Source organism: Volvox carteri (genome assembly GCF_000143455.1).
Source record: "Volvox carteri f. nagariensis unplaced genomic scaffold VOLCAscaffold_12, whole genome shotgun sequence".
NCBI lineage: Eukaryota > Viridiplantae > Chlorophyta > Chlorophyceae > Chlamydomonadales > Volvocaceae > Volvox > Volvox carteri.
This window is the reverse complement of record NW_003307555.1, coordinates 1,022,346-1,035,554: the sequence shown is the minus strand read 5'-3', so window position 1 is coordinate 1,035,554 and position 13,209 is coordinate 1,022,346. Positions and strand designations below refer to the sequence as shown.

Genomic DNA, 13,209 nt, shown 5'->3' with positions numbered 1-13,209 from the left:
ACCAACACCTTCCCTGCCGCCTCCTTCACCGCCCCCACCTTCCGCATCGCCTCCTTCACCGTCACCTCGCCCTCCGCCTCGTCCTCCCTTTCCCCGATCTTCACCGCCTCCTTCACCGTCGCCCCCGCCTCCACCAACACCTTCCCTGCCTCCTCCGTCCCCCTCACCTCCTCCTCCACCAACACCTTCCCTGCCGCCTCCTTCACCGCCCCCACCTTCCGCATCGCCTCCTTCACCGTCACCTCGCCCTCCGCCTCGTCCTCCCTTTCCCCGATCTTCACCGCCTCCTTCACCGTCGCCCCCGCCTCCACCAACACCTTCCCTGCCTCCTCCGTCCCCCTCACCTCCTCCTCCACCAACACCTTCCTTGCCTCCTCCTTCACCGCCCCCACCTTCCGCATCGCCTCCTTCACCGTCACCTCGCCCTCCGCCTCGTCCTCCCTTTCCCCGATCTTCACCGCCTCCTTCACCGTCGCCCCCGCCTCCACCAACACCTTCCCTGCCTCCTCCTTCACCGTCACCTCCGTCTCCCTCCCCTCCCCTCCTCCTTCACCGCCCCCACCTTCCGCATCGCCTCCTTCACCGTCACCTCGCCCTCCGCCTCGTCCTCCCTTTCCCCGATCTTCACCGCCTCCTTCACCGTCGCCCCCGCCTCCACCAGCACCTTCCCTGCCTCCTCCTTCACCGTCACCTCCGTCTCCCTCCCCTCCCCTCTGGATGCCGCCCCCTTTTCGGTTGCCTTCTCCACCTCCCTCTCCGTCGCCCCCGTCGCCGCTGCTGCCCCCGTCGCCGCTACCACCGGCCCCACCTTCACCAAGATCTCCCCCCATACCCAGACCGCCCCCACGTCCTCGCACGCCACCACCGCCACCGAAGCCCCCCTCACCTCCCCCTCCCCTTACACCCTCTCGCTCTTCGTCCCCACCTACACTGTCACCTCCTCCGCCATCTCCTTCCCTGCCCTCTCCATCTCTCTCATCGCCTTCTCCACTGCCGCCTCCCCCTCGGCCGCCTCCACCTTCCCCATCACCTTCTCCATCACCTCCCTCTTCCCCACCTCCCTCCCCACCATCGCCAGCGCCTTCCCGCCCCTCACCGCAATTCCGGGCGTCACCTTCACCTTCACCTTCACCTCCATCGCCACCAAGTCGGCCGCCACCTCGCCCTCCAGGACCACTCCCACCATCACCTCTGCTCGCAAGTCCTCCCCCACCTCTACCCTCGCCTCCACCGCCAAGACAATCCCCACCACCACCATTGGCTCCCCGGTTTCCCCCAGCTACACCGCCCCCTTCACCGCCCTCCCCACCACCCAGACCGCGCCCGCCGCTTCGACCGCCCTCCCCAAAGCCTCCCAACCGCTTACTGTTGCCCCCACGCCCGCCACCGGACGCTGCTCCACCACCGTTTGATGATTTACCGCCCTTTGGCTGGGCCCCGCCGCCTGAGGACCTGGCGCCGGACACTCCGCCCCCGGCACGCCCGCAGCTACGCAAAAAGTCCCCACCTCCCCCGTCGTCGTCATCCCCGGCTCCTGTCTCCGGACCGGTCGCAAAAGTGCTGCAGGGGCCCCAAAGTCCGCGACCTGTATCCTGATCGGCAATGGTCCCCCATTATCGCGGAGTGCCCAGGTAAAGTAGGGCTTCATTGCCTCTGCCTTAGCACGGTTACCTTTCTGTTCCGCCTAATGTCATTGTTCACCATGAGCACCTACCCTCCGTTAAATCCGTCCCATTCAGCAGTAATCTTCAGTCTCCTGTCAACGTTGTTGTTTTCGCCTTTACTGCCATTGCCACTACCTCCGCTTTTGCTCCCACCATCGCCGCTACCATTTCTTCTTGTGTATTAGCATGACTGCAACGTTACCATCGCCGCGTTTATCTATGTAAATCTCGCAGTGTTTCCGTTTTGGACATCATGTCGACCCCTCTCCGCTACCACTCCATCCCTCGCCCAAGCAGCAGTAATAGCACAGACTTACCTTCGCCTACATGTTCCCCACTCCCCTTCATCGCATTAGCCTGGAACCAATATGCCTCCACCGCCATCACCTCTTTCGCCGCGGCAGCTAAGCATCACCTGCTCCTGTTGGTCCAGTCTCCTCCCTGCCAGCACCACCATCCCACTTTCACAAATGACCCCGTTGACATTACGACTACTACCACCGCCGCTTCCACAGCCCGCCCCTGCCGCTGCACTATCACTGCCATCACCATAACAGGTCTCTCCATTACGACCCGACCATGACGACCACCACCAGCTGCTGCTGCTGCTGCAACAGCGTCGCCCGTACCTTCCTGGCATCACCATGACCATCGCAGCTACAGCCGCCACCACCACCGCCGCCACCACCAATGTTATCCCGCCAATGTGTTACCCATCCGCCTGCCAACCCGTTCCAACGCTGTCTCCGCCAACGCCGCGACCACCACATCCCTCGCTGCCACTGCTGCCTCCCCCTTCCACGGCCTCAAATTCCACAAACCCTCCACAACATCACTCTGTCTCCTATCCTGTATCAAGGCTGGCATGCACGACGGGACGGAGCGAGCGCCTGGATGGACGAAGGCCATGTGTGTGTGTGTGTGTGTGTGTGTGTGTGTGTGTGTGTGTGTGTGTGTGTGGATATGAAGCAAGGGATATGGCAGGACAGCTGATGATGATATGGCCATATGGGCTGTTGCAGACTCGGTCACTGTCTCATCTCCTCCCTGAGGGCAGCAATGTGGCTCTTTTACAATCACGTTTTGCATGTGGGTTTGCAGAAGTGTCTTGACGCAGAAGTGGGCTGGAGAAGACGCGGGTTGGCGCAGGAGTGTCTTGACGCAGATGCGTTTCGGAGCAGGATCACGTCGGCGATCAATTGAGTGTGCATGTGCATGTGCATGTGATATGTGAAAGGCTCCGCATGCGATAACATGCGCGAGGTTATCGTCCATGTTTGAATTACAAGGCTAATCTCTGTGTGTGTGCGTGTGTGTGCACGGACGTTCGCGGATCCAGGCCATGCAAGCATATGTCGGTACATGGCGTGGGTTCCTAAAATTCCTAAGTCCAATTGATGCTCTTGTGTGCAGCCAGCAAAGCGAGGGGAGTGTATGTATGCGTGGTGTGTGTAGTAGTGTGTCTGTCTGTATGTGTGTGTGGGGGAAAGAGTGATTCCGGGACTTCGACCACATGAGGTCATCCGTACACGGATCCGTACGCGGCGGCGACAGAAGTGTTTGCCACCAATATGCAGGGGCCTCGCTAAGGGCGTAAGGCCCAGAATACGCGGAACGGCAAACGTCAAACTGCGTCATGAGTATGATAAGTGTGAAAAAAAACCTAAGTCAAGCACGCCTGCCGAATGTTTGGATTGCTGAGTAGTTAGCGTTGCGAGAAGGGATGGGTAGAAGGGGTCAGAGTATTGGTAAACTTCTTCGCCAGCTGCTGTACGGCGCATGGTTACGAACATGGTTGTGTACGGGGTACGGCTATGAATGGTTGCATACGGTTGCATATAGATGTGTACGGACGGCGTGCGGCTTTTTGCTTGTGTGTCTATGTTTGTGTGTTGTTTGTATGTGTGATCATGCATATATGTGTAGGTGTTGTGTAGGTGTGTGTTGCCGTGTCTTGTGCACTGCGCCCGTTGAAGGGCTTCGGAATCATATGATCATGATAAATGCGAAATCTGTCATATGCCATATATTCACCGCTGATTATTGCGGTAATCTTTTACTATAGCGCGTTCCCGTGCTGCAATCAAAAAGCAAAGCAGCTGCCGTCAAGCTTAAAAGCCCGAGCCAGTGGGTGATATACGAAGGAGTACGGACAATCGAGTGCGTGTATGTGTGCTTACGCCTACAATCCATTGATTACGTTTGCTCGTGTTTCTGACTCATTGATTCGTTGTGTATGTGTATGTGCGCTTGCGTTTTTTTATCGATTGATTACAAAACATGTGTGTGCTGACGTGTCGAGTTCGTTAATTTCCAACCATTGATTCCGTTCCGTGTTGCACGTGCATATACCTGCATACATGTATACCTGCATACCTGCATTTCCCAATCGATTGATTACGATGGACGGACGTTTGGGTTTCTGTAGGTGGGTTCCTATTCTGTGCACTGTTACATGGGTGCCTTGCGCTGCAGCGACCCCAGCGTAGATGTGCGTGCATGTGTATGTATGTATGTGTATTATGTGGCTGTAGGTCTACGAATACTTTCTGATATGAGTGACGGCGCGAAGCATATACGGATAGACCGGGATCGGAGGTACATCGAGTAGGCCAGGGAGCGTGTGAGCAAAACGGCTCCCCTGAACTGAACAGCTTGAATTGTGTGCCTGTAGTGTGGTGTTGCGTGGGTCTGTATGTCAAATTGCGCAGCAGCCTGCGGGCTAATGTCTCCGTTGGAGTGGATTTACCCCAAGTTCCGGATCCGGATTTATCACCGTTCCGCTCCCTGCGATGTAAAAACTTGTCAACATATCTGTGTACGTCTGGCGAGGATGTTGGAACGTATGTGGGCTCACCGAAACTCAGTTACCCCTTTTGGCTTTTAGGCGTGTAGATATTGCCCTTGGGCCTTCGGTTCGTATGGGTAGTTTTACAGGTATGGGGTCACGCACCCCCAACCATGTAGCACACACATACATATCTGTGTGTGTGTGTTGCGTGTACATAAGGTAGAGACAGGGGGTGGGTCGCGCGCCCTCGTTCGAGCAGGAGGGGGCTGTGGGGACCCCTCACGCCTCTCTTTCGCCCCCTAAGGGGAGAGTGCTTCGGCGGTGGTTCTCGTTGGGGAGCACGGTTAGGTGCCCCTGGCCAGCGTCAGCCCGGATTGCTGCGTAGCAGAACCCCCCCCCCCACACACACACACAGAAACACACACACACACACACAGAAACACACAGAAACACACACACACGCGCATGTGCTCACTGAAGCAAACGCCACGTGGGAAAAGCGGAGGGGGGTGCTGGGACATGCAGCAGGAAAACCTTGCAAGGACATTTGCTGGCTGGGACAGGGCATAGGCCGCCATCAGCCAAAATATATACCCAGGATACTACAGAGTGTGAATTATGTATGTGTATGTGTGTGTATGTGTGTGTGCGAATGCGTATGAATGTGTGCGAACGTGTGAAGGATGGCAGGACGCCCCCCTGGCTGAATGAAAAGTGGGCCATCTACGGCGAGAAGACCAGACTCTTCTCTATCATACTCTACTGGCAGCTTGCATCTGCTTTTAGGGGTTGCCTGCCTGCCTGGGGAGGTGGCGTTTATTCGTACGTACGTAAATACGTACGTACGTGGTACAGCTGGTCATCAGTAGCATTGGGTGTTATTACGCCCATCACATGTACGTGTTCCGTCTGAATGAATCGCAATATCCGTCCTTTATTGGGGTCCACTGTGACATGGTAATGCCACCCATTTATGACTAGGGTAATCACTGCCAGGGGAGAGTCGCACACACAGCAAAGGTTGCTTCATGCCTTTTCATGCAAGATGTCAGTGTTTGGAAGCTATGGAAGGGGCGATGAAAGCCTATGAAAACCCTCCTCACGCCCCAAAAGCGCTAATAAGGCACCATCCAGCCTCCCCCTTGCGTCGTCTACGCTCCTTGCTGCGCGTAATGTATCCCGGGACGATTACTCTGCCATCCGATCTTGTCGCCAAGGATAGCTATTTGACCTGCGGTAGGAGAACTCCATAGTCCAGGCATAAAATAGCGTGTGCGGGCGATATCCCGTGTCGAAGACTATCGGCCTGCTGTCGGATAGGTTCAAAGGGGTCCAGTGCTCCGATTATTCTACAGCATGAGGTTTTCGCTGGATTTTTATCGTTAGATTTTTATTACGCATGGACGCGACTTGCAGGGAGACTGCCCAGTAACCTTCATAAATGTAACCGTCCAACACATCCTGACCCTGGCATTGTAAGTTGTTGACAAATAAAAATTGATAGTAGCTGCCTCTATCAATAAGCTTCAACCACTTAAGGACTTTTACAGTCCCAAGTTTGGGGAGCAGCAGCTGTGTTTGCAGTTACGTAATAGATGTATGTGCCTTTTATTTATTCATTCCCCCTAGGAAACATTGAAATAAGAAGCTATTATGTCATCTTATACATTGCTGCTGCCTGATGATCGATATGTTCTGTAAAGTCCAGAAGTACGACATGCAGCAGCTCACGTTATCCGCGAAAATAATCACGCTGATGTGATTCTGTGGATTACTAGGAAGCTTAAAGATGAATTGTGCTTCATTTAAATCCGAGAAAAGGAGCGTTTGCCGTTGCGACACCCTTGCGTGGACAGCGGACGAAGACGCGTGTGCCTACAGGAAGTTAATCTAAGGGAAAGAATACCTTTAACAACTTAGTTAAAATTATGGGCATGAACGGCTCCCACGGCCCCCCACCATGAACGCCCCCCATCGCTGGACCAGCCCGTCGTACATGCGACATATCATTTAGGTCTTCGTGAGATGATCACTGCTACCTTGCGCGCTATAAAATCTAGAGTATTAAATATAAGCCTGGCTCAGGTGGTCTTCACATACGCTTGAAGGAACCTGGCTGGCATCGGGAGATGCTGCCGACCTGCGACCAGGGGCTTTAGCTCTTAAGCTCTTCGTGATCTCTACATGGGCGTGTTGAATATATAGCACGAGTGCTTGCTTTGATTACTTCTCACCATAGACGTAGGTTATCGGAGGCGCCATGGGCCGCCGCGCTGCGTTCGCGGCGACCATCGCGGTGGTAGCAGCGCTTTTCTCTGAATTGGCGGCGTCGCAGCTTAATACAGGCAAGTCGACATTCTATTACGACATACATCCCTTGGCGATTTAATATCCTTGCTGGAGCGGGGCTACCTGTAATTGCAGCAATAACCACCTTGCCATAACTGCCTGTCGGACTAATGGTAAATCATAATTAAGGCATAATTGAGATGTTTATCCCACATGCCATGGCACAGAACTGTTGTGGATAGATCTGAGGGGTTACGCATGCCGCAAGAGCAGCATGCGGGGTGGGCTGAGTGGTACAGCGAACGACATGCGTGTTTGCCTGTGCCCTGAAACGAAAGTAGCGCAATCAGGTAATAAGTATCTGTAACCTCTATGTTTTGCTGCTCAAATGCATCTTCATGCGAGAAAGAATGACTCTGCTGTGCGCGCCGAACAGTTGTTTGAACGGCATCGAAAGATAAGTCGGGCCCCAGCGCCCTCTATACCGGCTAAAAATTAATTTGCATATAAAATATTGGATTTTTATACAATTTTGGCTATATTTTTGAGGAATTCCCCAAGCTGTGCGGACTGGCTATGGCTTCGAGGCAGAAGTAGTTGTCGCCTCACGCTTTGCAGCATGTAACCCTCCGATGCTTATTCAATCTTTACCTATAGCAGCACAGGATTATGCGGCCAAGGCAAGCTCGGGTGCCCTATAGCGGAGAAGCAAGTTGGCATCAGCAACCTCCTGGCCCCTTCCAAAGCGGCTGTCTTCACGATATGAGCAATTCATACGTGTACATACAGATATGCAGTCACAGCAAGTGCCCCGGCCCCAATCCGTGCAGCGTAGCTGGACGCAAATGAACACAAGGCCCTTTGTATTTCGCCCACCCGAATTTCCTTCCTACGTTCGCCTTTGACAAAATAATAATAAGAAAGACACAGCAAAGCCATGGTATGGGTCGGGGAAGATGGACCTTTGTTATCACACACAAGAAAGAACAGCTGTACACAAGGATGGATTCAACAGCTACGCTCTCATGTAGTACAAGAAATAGCAAGAAAGGAACTGCCACCGTCCACTCCCACTTCACCTTTAACTTTTTACCCCAAAACTGATCTCGGTGACCAGCCATAGCTTCCCTAACTTCGCGCCGCTCTGCTGCACTCAAGAAATCACGATAGTCAGCCGAGGGAAGAATTGGTGTCCCTACCGTCGGCCCTGCATGTGCAAATGCAGTTAACGGCACTGCAACTTCCAAGAGCATCGTAGTGTACGTCTACAGCAACTATACAGTCGCTGCGGACAAACCCCGTGTTGACATCCTTACAAGCATTATCAGATCCAAGATCCCCGGGAGCCTCACCATGCCCATGGCTAAGCAGCCCTACTTCGGCGACTACACTGTCGGCTACGTTATCCCTTCAAATAAGGTGAACAGAAAATCAATACTCGGGCAACCAGGCTTCTGCTTTGCTACCTGGTTGCATACATGCATGGGGGGTTGCGTGAGTGTTCACGGGTGTCCCCCTGCCCAACTGTTGCGTCATAATTTTTGGGCCAACACATCGGGCAAGCTTTTTGTTTGCGTTCTGTGCTTGTGCGCGTGTGCGCCCCGTTGGATTTGATTTTGAATTCGGCGATTTCTGTAGGTTGTGCAGCCCAGCCAGAAATCCCATTATTGCGAAGTAGGTGAACGGTTGGCATGCCACGTCTGTACAGCTACCGATCTTGTTCTTGCATTTACCTGTACTGCCAGGACAGGAGCTGTGGGTAGCAGCACCAGCTGCGGCACAGAGGCTCATGGGTTCTTGGTTCAATATATGATATGGCTAAGGCACGTGCAGTGCCTGCAGGCAGTCGGCACGCACGGCATGAACTGATTGGAGCTCGCCCCGATCGCTTCGCCATGATGTCCTAATCCCTTATCTGCTGGCTTCAGGGGTCCTACTTTACGCTGGAGCAATTAGGAGTTAAGCCTCCTCGGGTAGCGGCTCTGACAGCTTTCGTCCGGCGTGGCGGCGCACTGGTCCTGCTCGATGGCTACGATTACACCAACAAAACGAACTCACTGCTGCCGGTCATAGCCGCGGTGCTGGGTACAGATCCACTCTGCAGAGCAATCGGCGTCACCAGCGACCTAAAGCAGCAACGGCGGATCAGCACCGGCTATTTCATGAACCTGGATGAGAGCATCAAGGTGCGGATATCACACTTGTTTCCTCTTAAACGCCAGATATAGCGCTCCTAGTAAAGCCACGATGTGCACGATGCCACCGGGCACAGCATTTTACCGTGGATTGTGATTCAGCGCCCTATGACACCAGGGGGAGGGGTGTAACGCCTCCCTAACAATCACCCCAGGCGGTCAGGGAGGAGGTCAGGGATTACTACAACCCCTTCGTTCGTAGGCAGGGAAGTCAGTAAACTCGCTCACCCGGGGTAGGGCGGAGTAATTGGGCTACAGGGGGTTAGGGAGGGGGTGGCGCGGGCCTGTCCGAGAGCGGCATATACCTTACTGAAGAACAGATCGCATAATGCCTAGCTTGACCTCTTGGAGTGTTAGCATCCTAGATCTTCAATAGTTAAACTCCACGAAAGATAATTCAGTGTAAGTTTTGAATTTTGAAAGCCATTATGAGCTATTCCGCTCCGTCTCGCTCGCATTTCCTCACGCAAGGTCGTGGACCTTGCTGACGGTTGCAGGGCTACCGAGCTAGGATAGGCTAGGATCAAGCTCAATTAGAAGATTTTTATTCGTTAGCAAATTGTTTGGCTTGTGTACTTTCTATAGGGGATTGCGGAGCATGCAGGGTCTGATGACACCGTTCCATGGCATCCATGACGATTAAACACCACTTTACAGCAACGAATGCATGGTGCAAAATGTCACCATCGCTCAGTTTTATGTAATCGAGCGAAGTAAGATGTGTCGCTGCGTAGCCAGATGGTCGTCGGCCCAAAAGGTGACGGCGGAAGTGTCGCGCTCCCGAAAACCGCTGTGCCTGCAGGTCAGTCGCGGCCTGGGTCTGTCCAATCTGAACTGCGAAACTGGCAAGTCCATATATTCTGCCATCGTGAACAAGACGCCTGTAGCCGGAGCTATCTTTTGGCCCTTAGGCCGAGGGGCGGTCTATTGGATCGGATCTTCGTTTCAACGGCCGAACCTCCGGGGCTTTCAGCAAGTAAGTTTTAGCTGCTACTGCCGATGCTACACACGCACGTTCAATGATCTCCCTCGGTCTTGCTTCTCCGGCCTCTGTGGCCATGCGTACCTCATCCGCACATGAGCACGTTAACTTATGAAAGCATTATGCGCACAAAATGCCCAGTCGCACAGACCAACGCATCCACAGAAACGCATCCAAACAAGTAGACATTCGGGTGAGCGCATAGCTTTTCTGATCACACACAAGCTACACACACACGCCCCTCTATTCTCCGCAATCCTGCAGGTGTTAGTTGCTGCGCTGTCAACAGCAGTTGACGCCTGGAAGCAAGGGCCTCCTCTAAGCCTGGCCCCGAGACCACCACAACCGCCTCCACGTGCACCACCACATCCCAAGCCATCACCTCGCCCTCCCAAACCATCACCGCGTTCCTCTCAGCCATCTCCCCAGGGTGCCCCGCAGCTTCCACCACCGCCACTTCTACTTCTACCTCTCCCACCTTCACCACCATCTTCACCAGCAGCACCGCCTCCAGACCCTCCATCACCGCTGCCCCCGTCCCCAGCGCCACCGCCACCTCCACCGCTACCCCCGCCTCTGTCGCCTGCCACCCCGTTACCACCCCTCCAGCCACCACTTCTACCACCGCCATCCTTGCCTTCATCGCCTGCCACCCCGCCACCACCCCTCCAGCCACCACTGCTACCACCGCCATCCTTGCCTTCATCGCCTGCCACCCCACCACCACCCCTTCAGCCACCACTGCTACCACCGCCATCCTTGCCTCCGCCGCCTGCCACCCCACCACCACCCCTTCAGCCACCACTGCTACCGCCGCCATCCGTGCCTCCACCGCCTGCCACCCCACCACCACCCCTTCAGCCACCACTGCTACCGCCGCCATCCGTGCCTCCGTCGCCTAACCCCTTGCCATCCCCATTGGGGCCAGCCCTGCCTCCGTCGCCAACCCTTGCTCTGCCCGAGGCACCATTACCTCAACCCTTCTCTCCCCTTCCAAGATTCCTGCCGTTCACATCCTCCCCAAATCGTTCACCGCGTCCACCGCCTTCACCACGGCCGCCCCCCTTCCCGAGGTCTCCAAGACCTCCCCCGAAAGCGCCGCGCTCCCCGCCGCCAATGCAACACGCCCCACTGCCACCGCCCCCTCTCCTGCCTATGTTACCATCCGAACTTCTGCCACATCCACAACCAGAAACTCTCCCGACCACCAACACAATCTCCCCACCAACACAATCTCCCTGGCCCGCACCTGTACCACTCCTGCAGCCTTCTCTTCCATCGCCGTCCGCTCCTTCAACATCGTCTGTACCGCTGCCGCCTTTCGAAACCACTTCTCCCCAGCCGCCGTCACCACCTCCATCCGTGCCACCCCCATCTGCAACCATGCCATCAGCACCGCGGAAGCCATCTCCCCCACGGCCCCCTCGACCACCACCCCGTCCTCCAAGTCCTCCTCGGCCATCACCCAGGCTGCAGTTGCCGTCCCCGGTTGCCATCTCCACACACACCTCCCCCGCTGCCACCACTGCTCCCCCCACAGGCGCCCCCTCCATCATCACCGGCCCCCCCACAACAACCACCGCCACTCCAACTATCACCGATGTCCCCTCAGCAAGCAACTCAGCGGAGAGCTCCACCGACACCACCGCCGCCACTACCACCACCGCAACTACCGACATAGGCTCCACATCCACCGCCATCAACGCCACCGCCATTCCAACTAGCGTTCAGAGCCTACAGCCCACCGCCTAGACCTCAATAACAGCTGGTCCCAACACCCAAACCCCGTGATTTCTACAACGCATCATCGCATCATCAGAAGAAGAAAGAACCTGCACGCTGATACATCCCCTGCCCCGACGGTTGTGCAGTCTCTCATCAAGGGGGATCGGGCCATCATGGCGGCAGTGTGCAATAGCGCTGAACATGGAGGGATGGGCCGAGGGATGGGCCTAAGGGGCTACGGGTGGGATTAAGCCCAAGATGTGAAGATTTGTTTTGGCCAAGATGAGGGTCGCCACTGCCTAGTGGGGGTGCACTGCCGGCGCACTGTAACGCGTTGGGTCGCGCCAACCGCTTTATGTTGTAAGCGAAGCAGCCTGACGTAGCAGCCCCCTACCTGACTGGATAGGAAGTGGATGTTAACAGGGCATATCAGCTCCGCTGTGGGATTCTCCCAATTCTGTTGGTGGCTAATTTGAGCAGTCGAGTCAGCAAGCGCAAGGATATTCATGGCTCCCTTACATGCGCGAACAGATGAGAACATACAAACGAGGGTGGGAAGCGGGACGAGTCAGGGATTGTGGATGGCTCGAGGGCGCTCCTGTGGTTAGGTTGGGACGGGGGGTACTACTTCCATGACGTAATGCCCAAGAAGACCGCAACCGCCAATTCGCGTCACCATGAACGTTATGATATGTAAACGTCCGCGACACACAGCTGCAGAGCGTTTTGTTAAACGAATGGGCATTGTCGCGACAGGAGGTGGAGGTAGCACGGCGTGCGGAAACGTGATTGCAGCTGCAGCACTGCAGGGCATTCCCCAAAATTAGTTATATAGTCCATTGCCTCTCGGCTCTGACGGAACACCCCGCACTCGTGCGGAACTTGAAATTTGTAAGTTATGCGTTCGGGGCCGGCTTTGTATCTAGTAGACCCTAGGCGGATGGCGGGTAGGGTGCGTTGGGTAGATTACACCAAATAACCTTCACCCTGGCTTAAGAGTGGTTTGGGATTGGCGGACGATAATCTGTTAGACTAATCGAGGAGATTCATGCCCCCCACCGTGATTAGACAAGCCCGCGGGAAGCGGGGTCGGCTTGGTGGGATTTGGCTATTAGGGGTGTCGGTGCTTGGCTGAATTCGCCGCTGTGGCTGTGGCGCTTCTCCTGGGCCCCCGCGGCCGGTCGTGCCGAGGGTTTCCCCCCGGCCATGCTGTGCAGGGAAATGACTCGTAGTTGTTTTGGACGGTCCGGGCCGTGGTGCGGTGCTCACATACGTGGGTACCTCTCACGCCGCCTACATACTGCACACGGCTAACTTACATACCGCTGTTTGTAGGGGTGCAGGGTGGTGCCAAGAATTACTAGTACCGGTACTACGACCCGGTGATCAATCTCTGTAACGTCATTCATTCAGTTGCGGATATTGTGAGGGCCTTGCCGTACAAACAGAATGCGACGTGCTCGCTTACCGTTCTCGTATGACCGCCCGTATGACCGAGGACGTGCACGCGAACCCGTTTGCTCTGGCCGTACGTTTCGGCATTCGAGGTATTCTTGGGCATTC

The 13,209-nt window shown here is 55.3% G+C and overlaps 1 protein-coding gene across 1 annotated transcript; it reads left to right on the top strand.

The window, feature by feature from the left end:
- Positions 1–7,018: 7,018 nt before the first annotated feature.
- VOLCADRAFT_89352 (uncharacterized protein) lies at positions 7,019–11,673 on the top strand (the record flags this gene model as incomplete). Its single annotated transcript, XM_002949012.1, has 7 exons — positions 7,019–7,025; positions 7,970–8,163; positions 8,673–8,930; positions 9,742–9,915; positions 10,186–10,276; positions 11,188–11,409; positions 11,462–11,673. 7 exons carry the CDS (start codon positions 7,019–7,021, stop codon positions 11,671–11,673), a joined length of 1,158 nt encoding a protein of 385 aa, XP_002949058.1.
- Between the last annotated feature and the right edge of the window lie 1,536 nt (positions 11,674–13,209).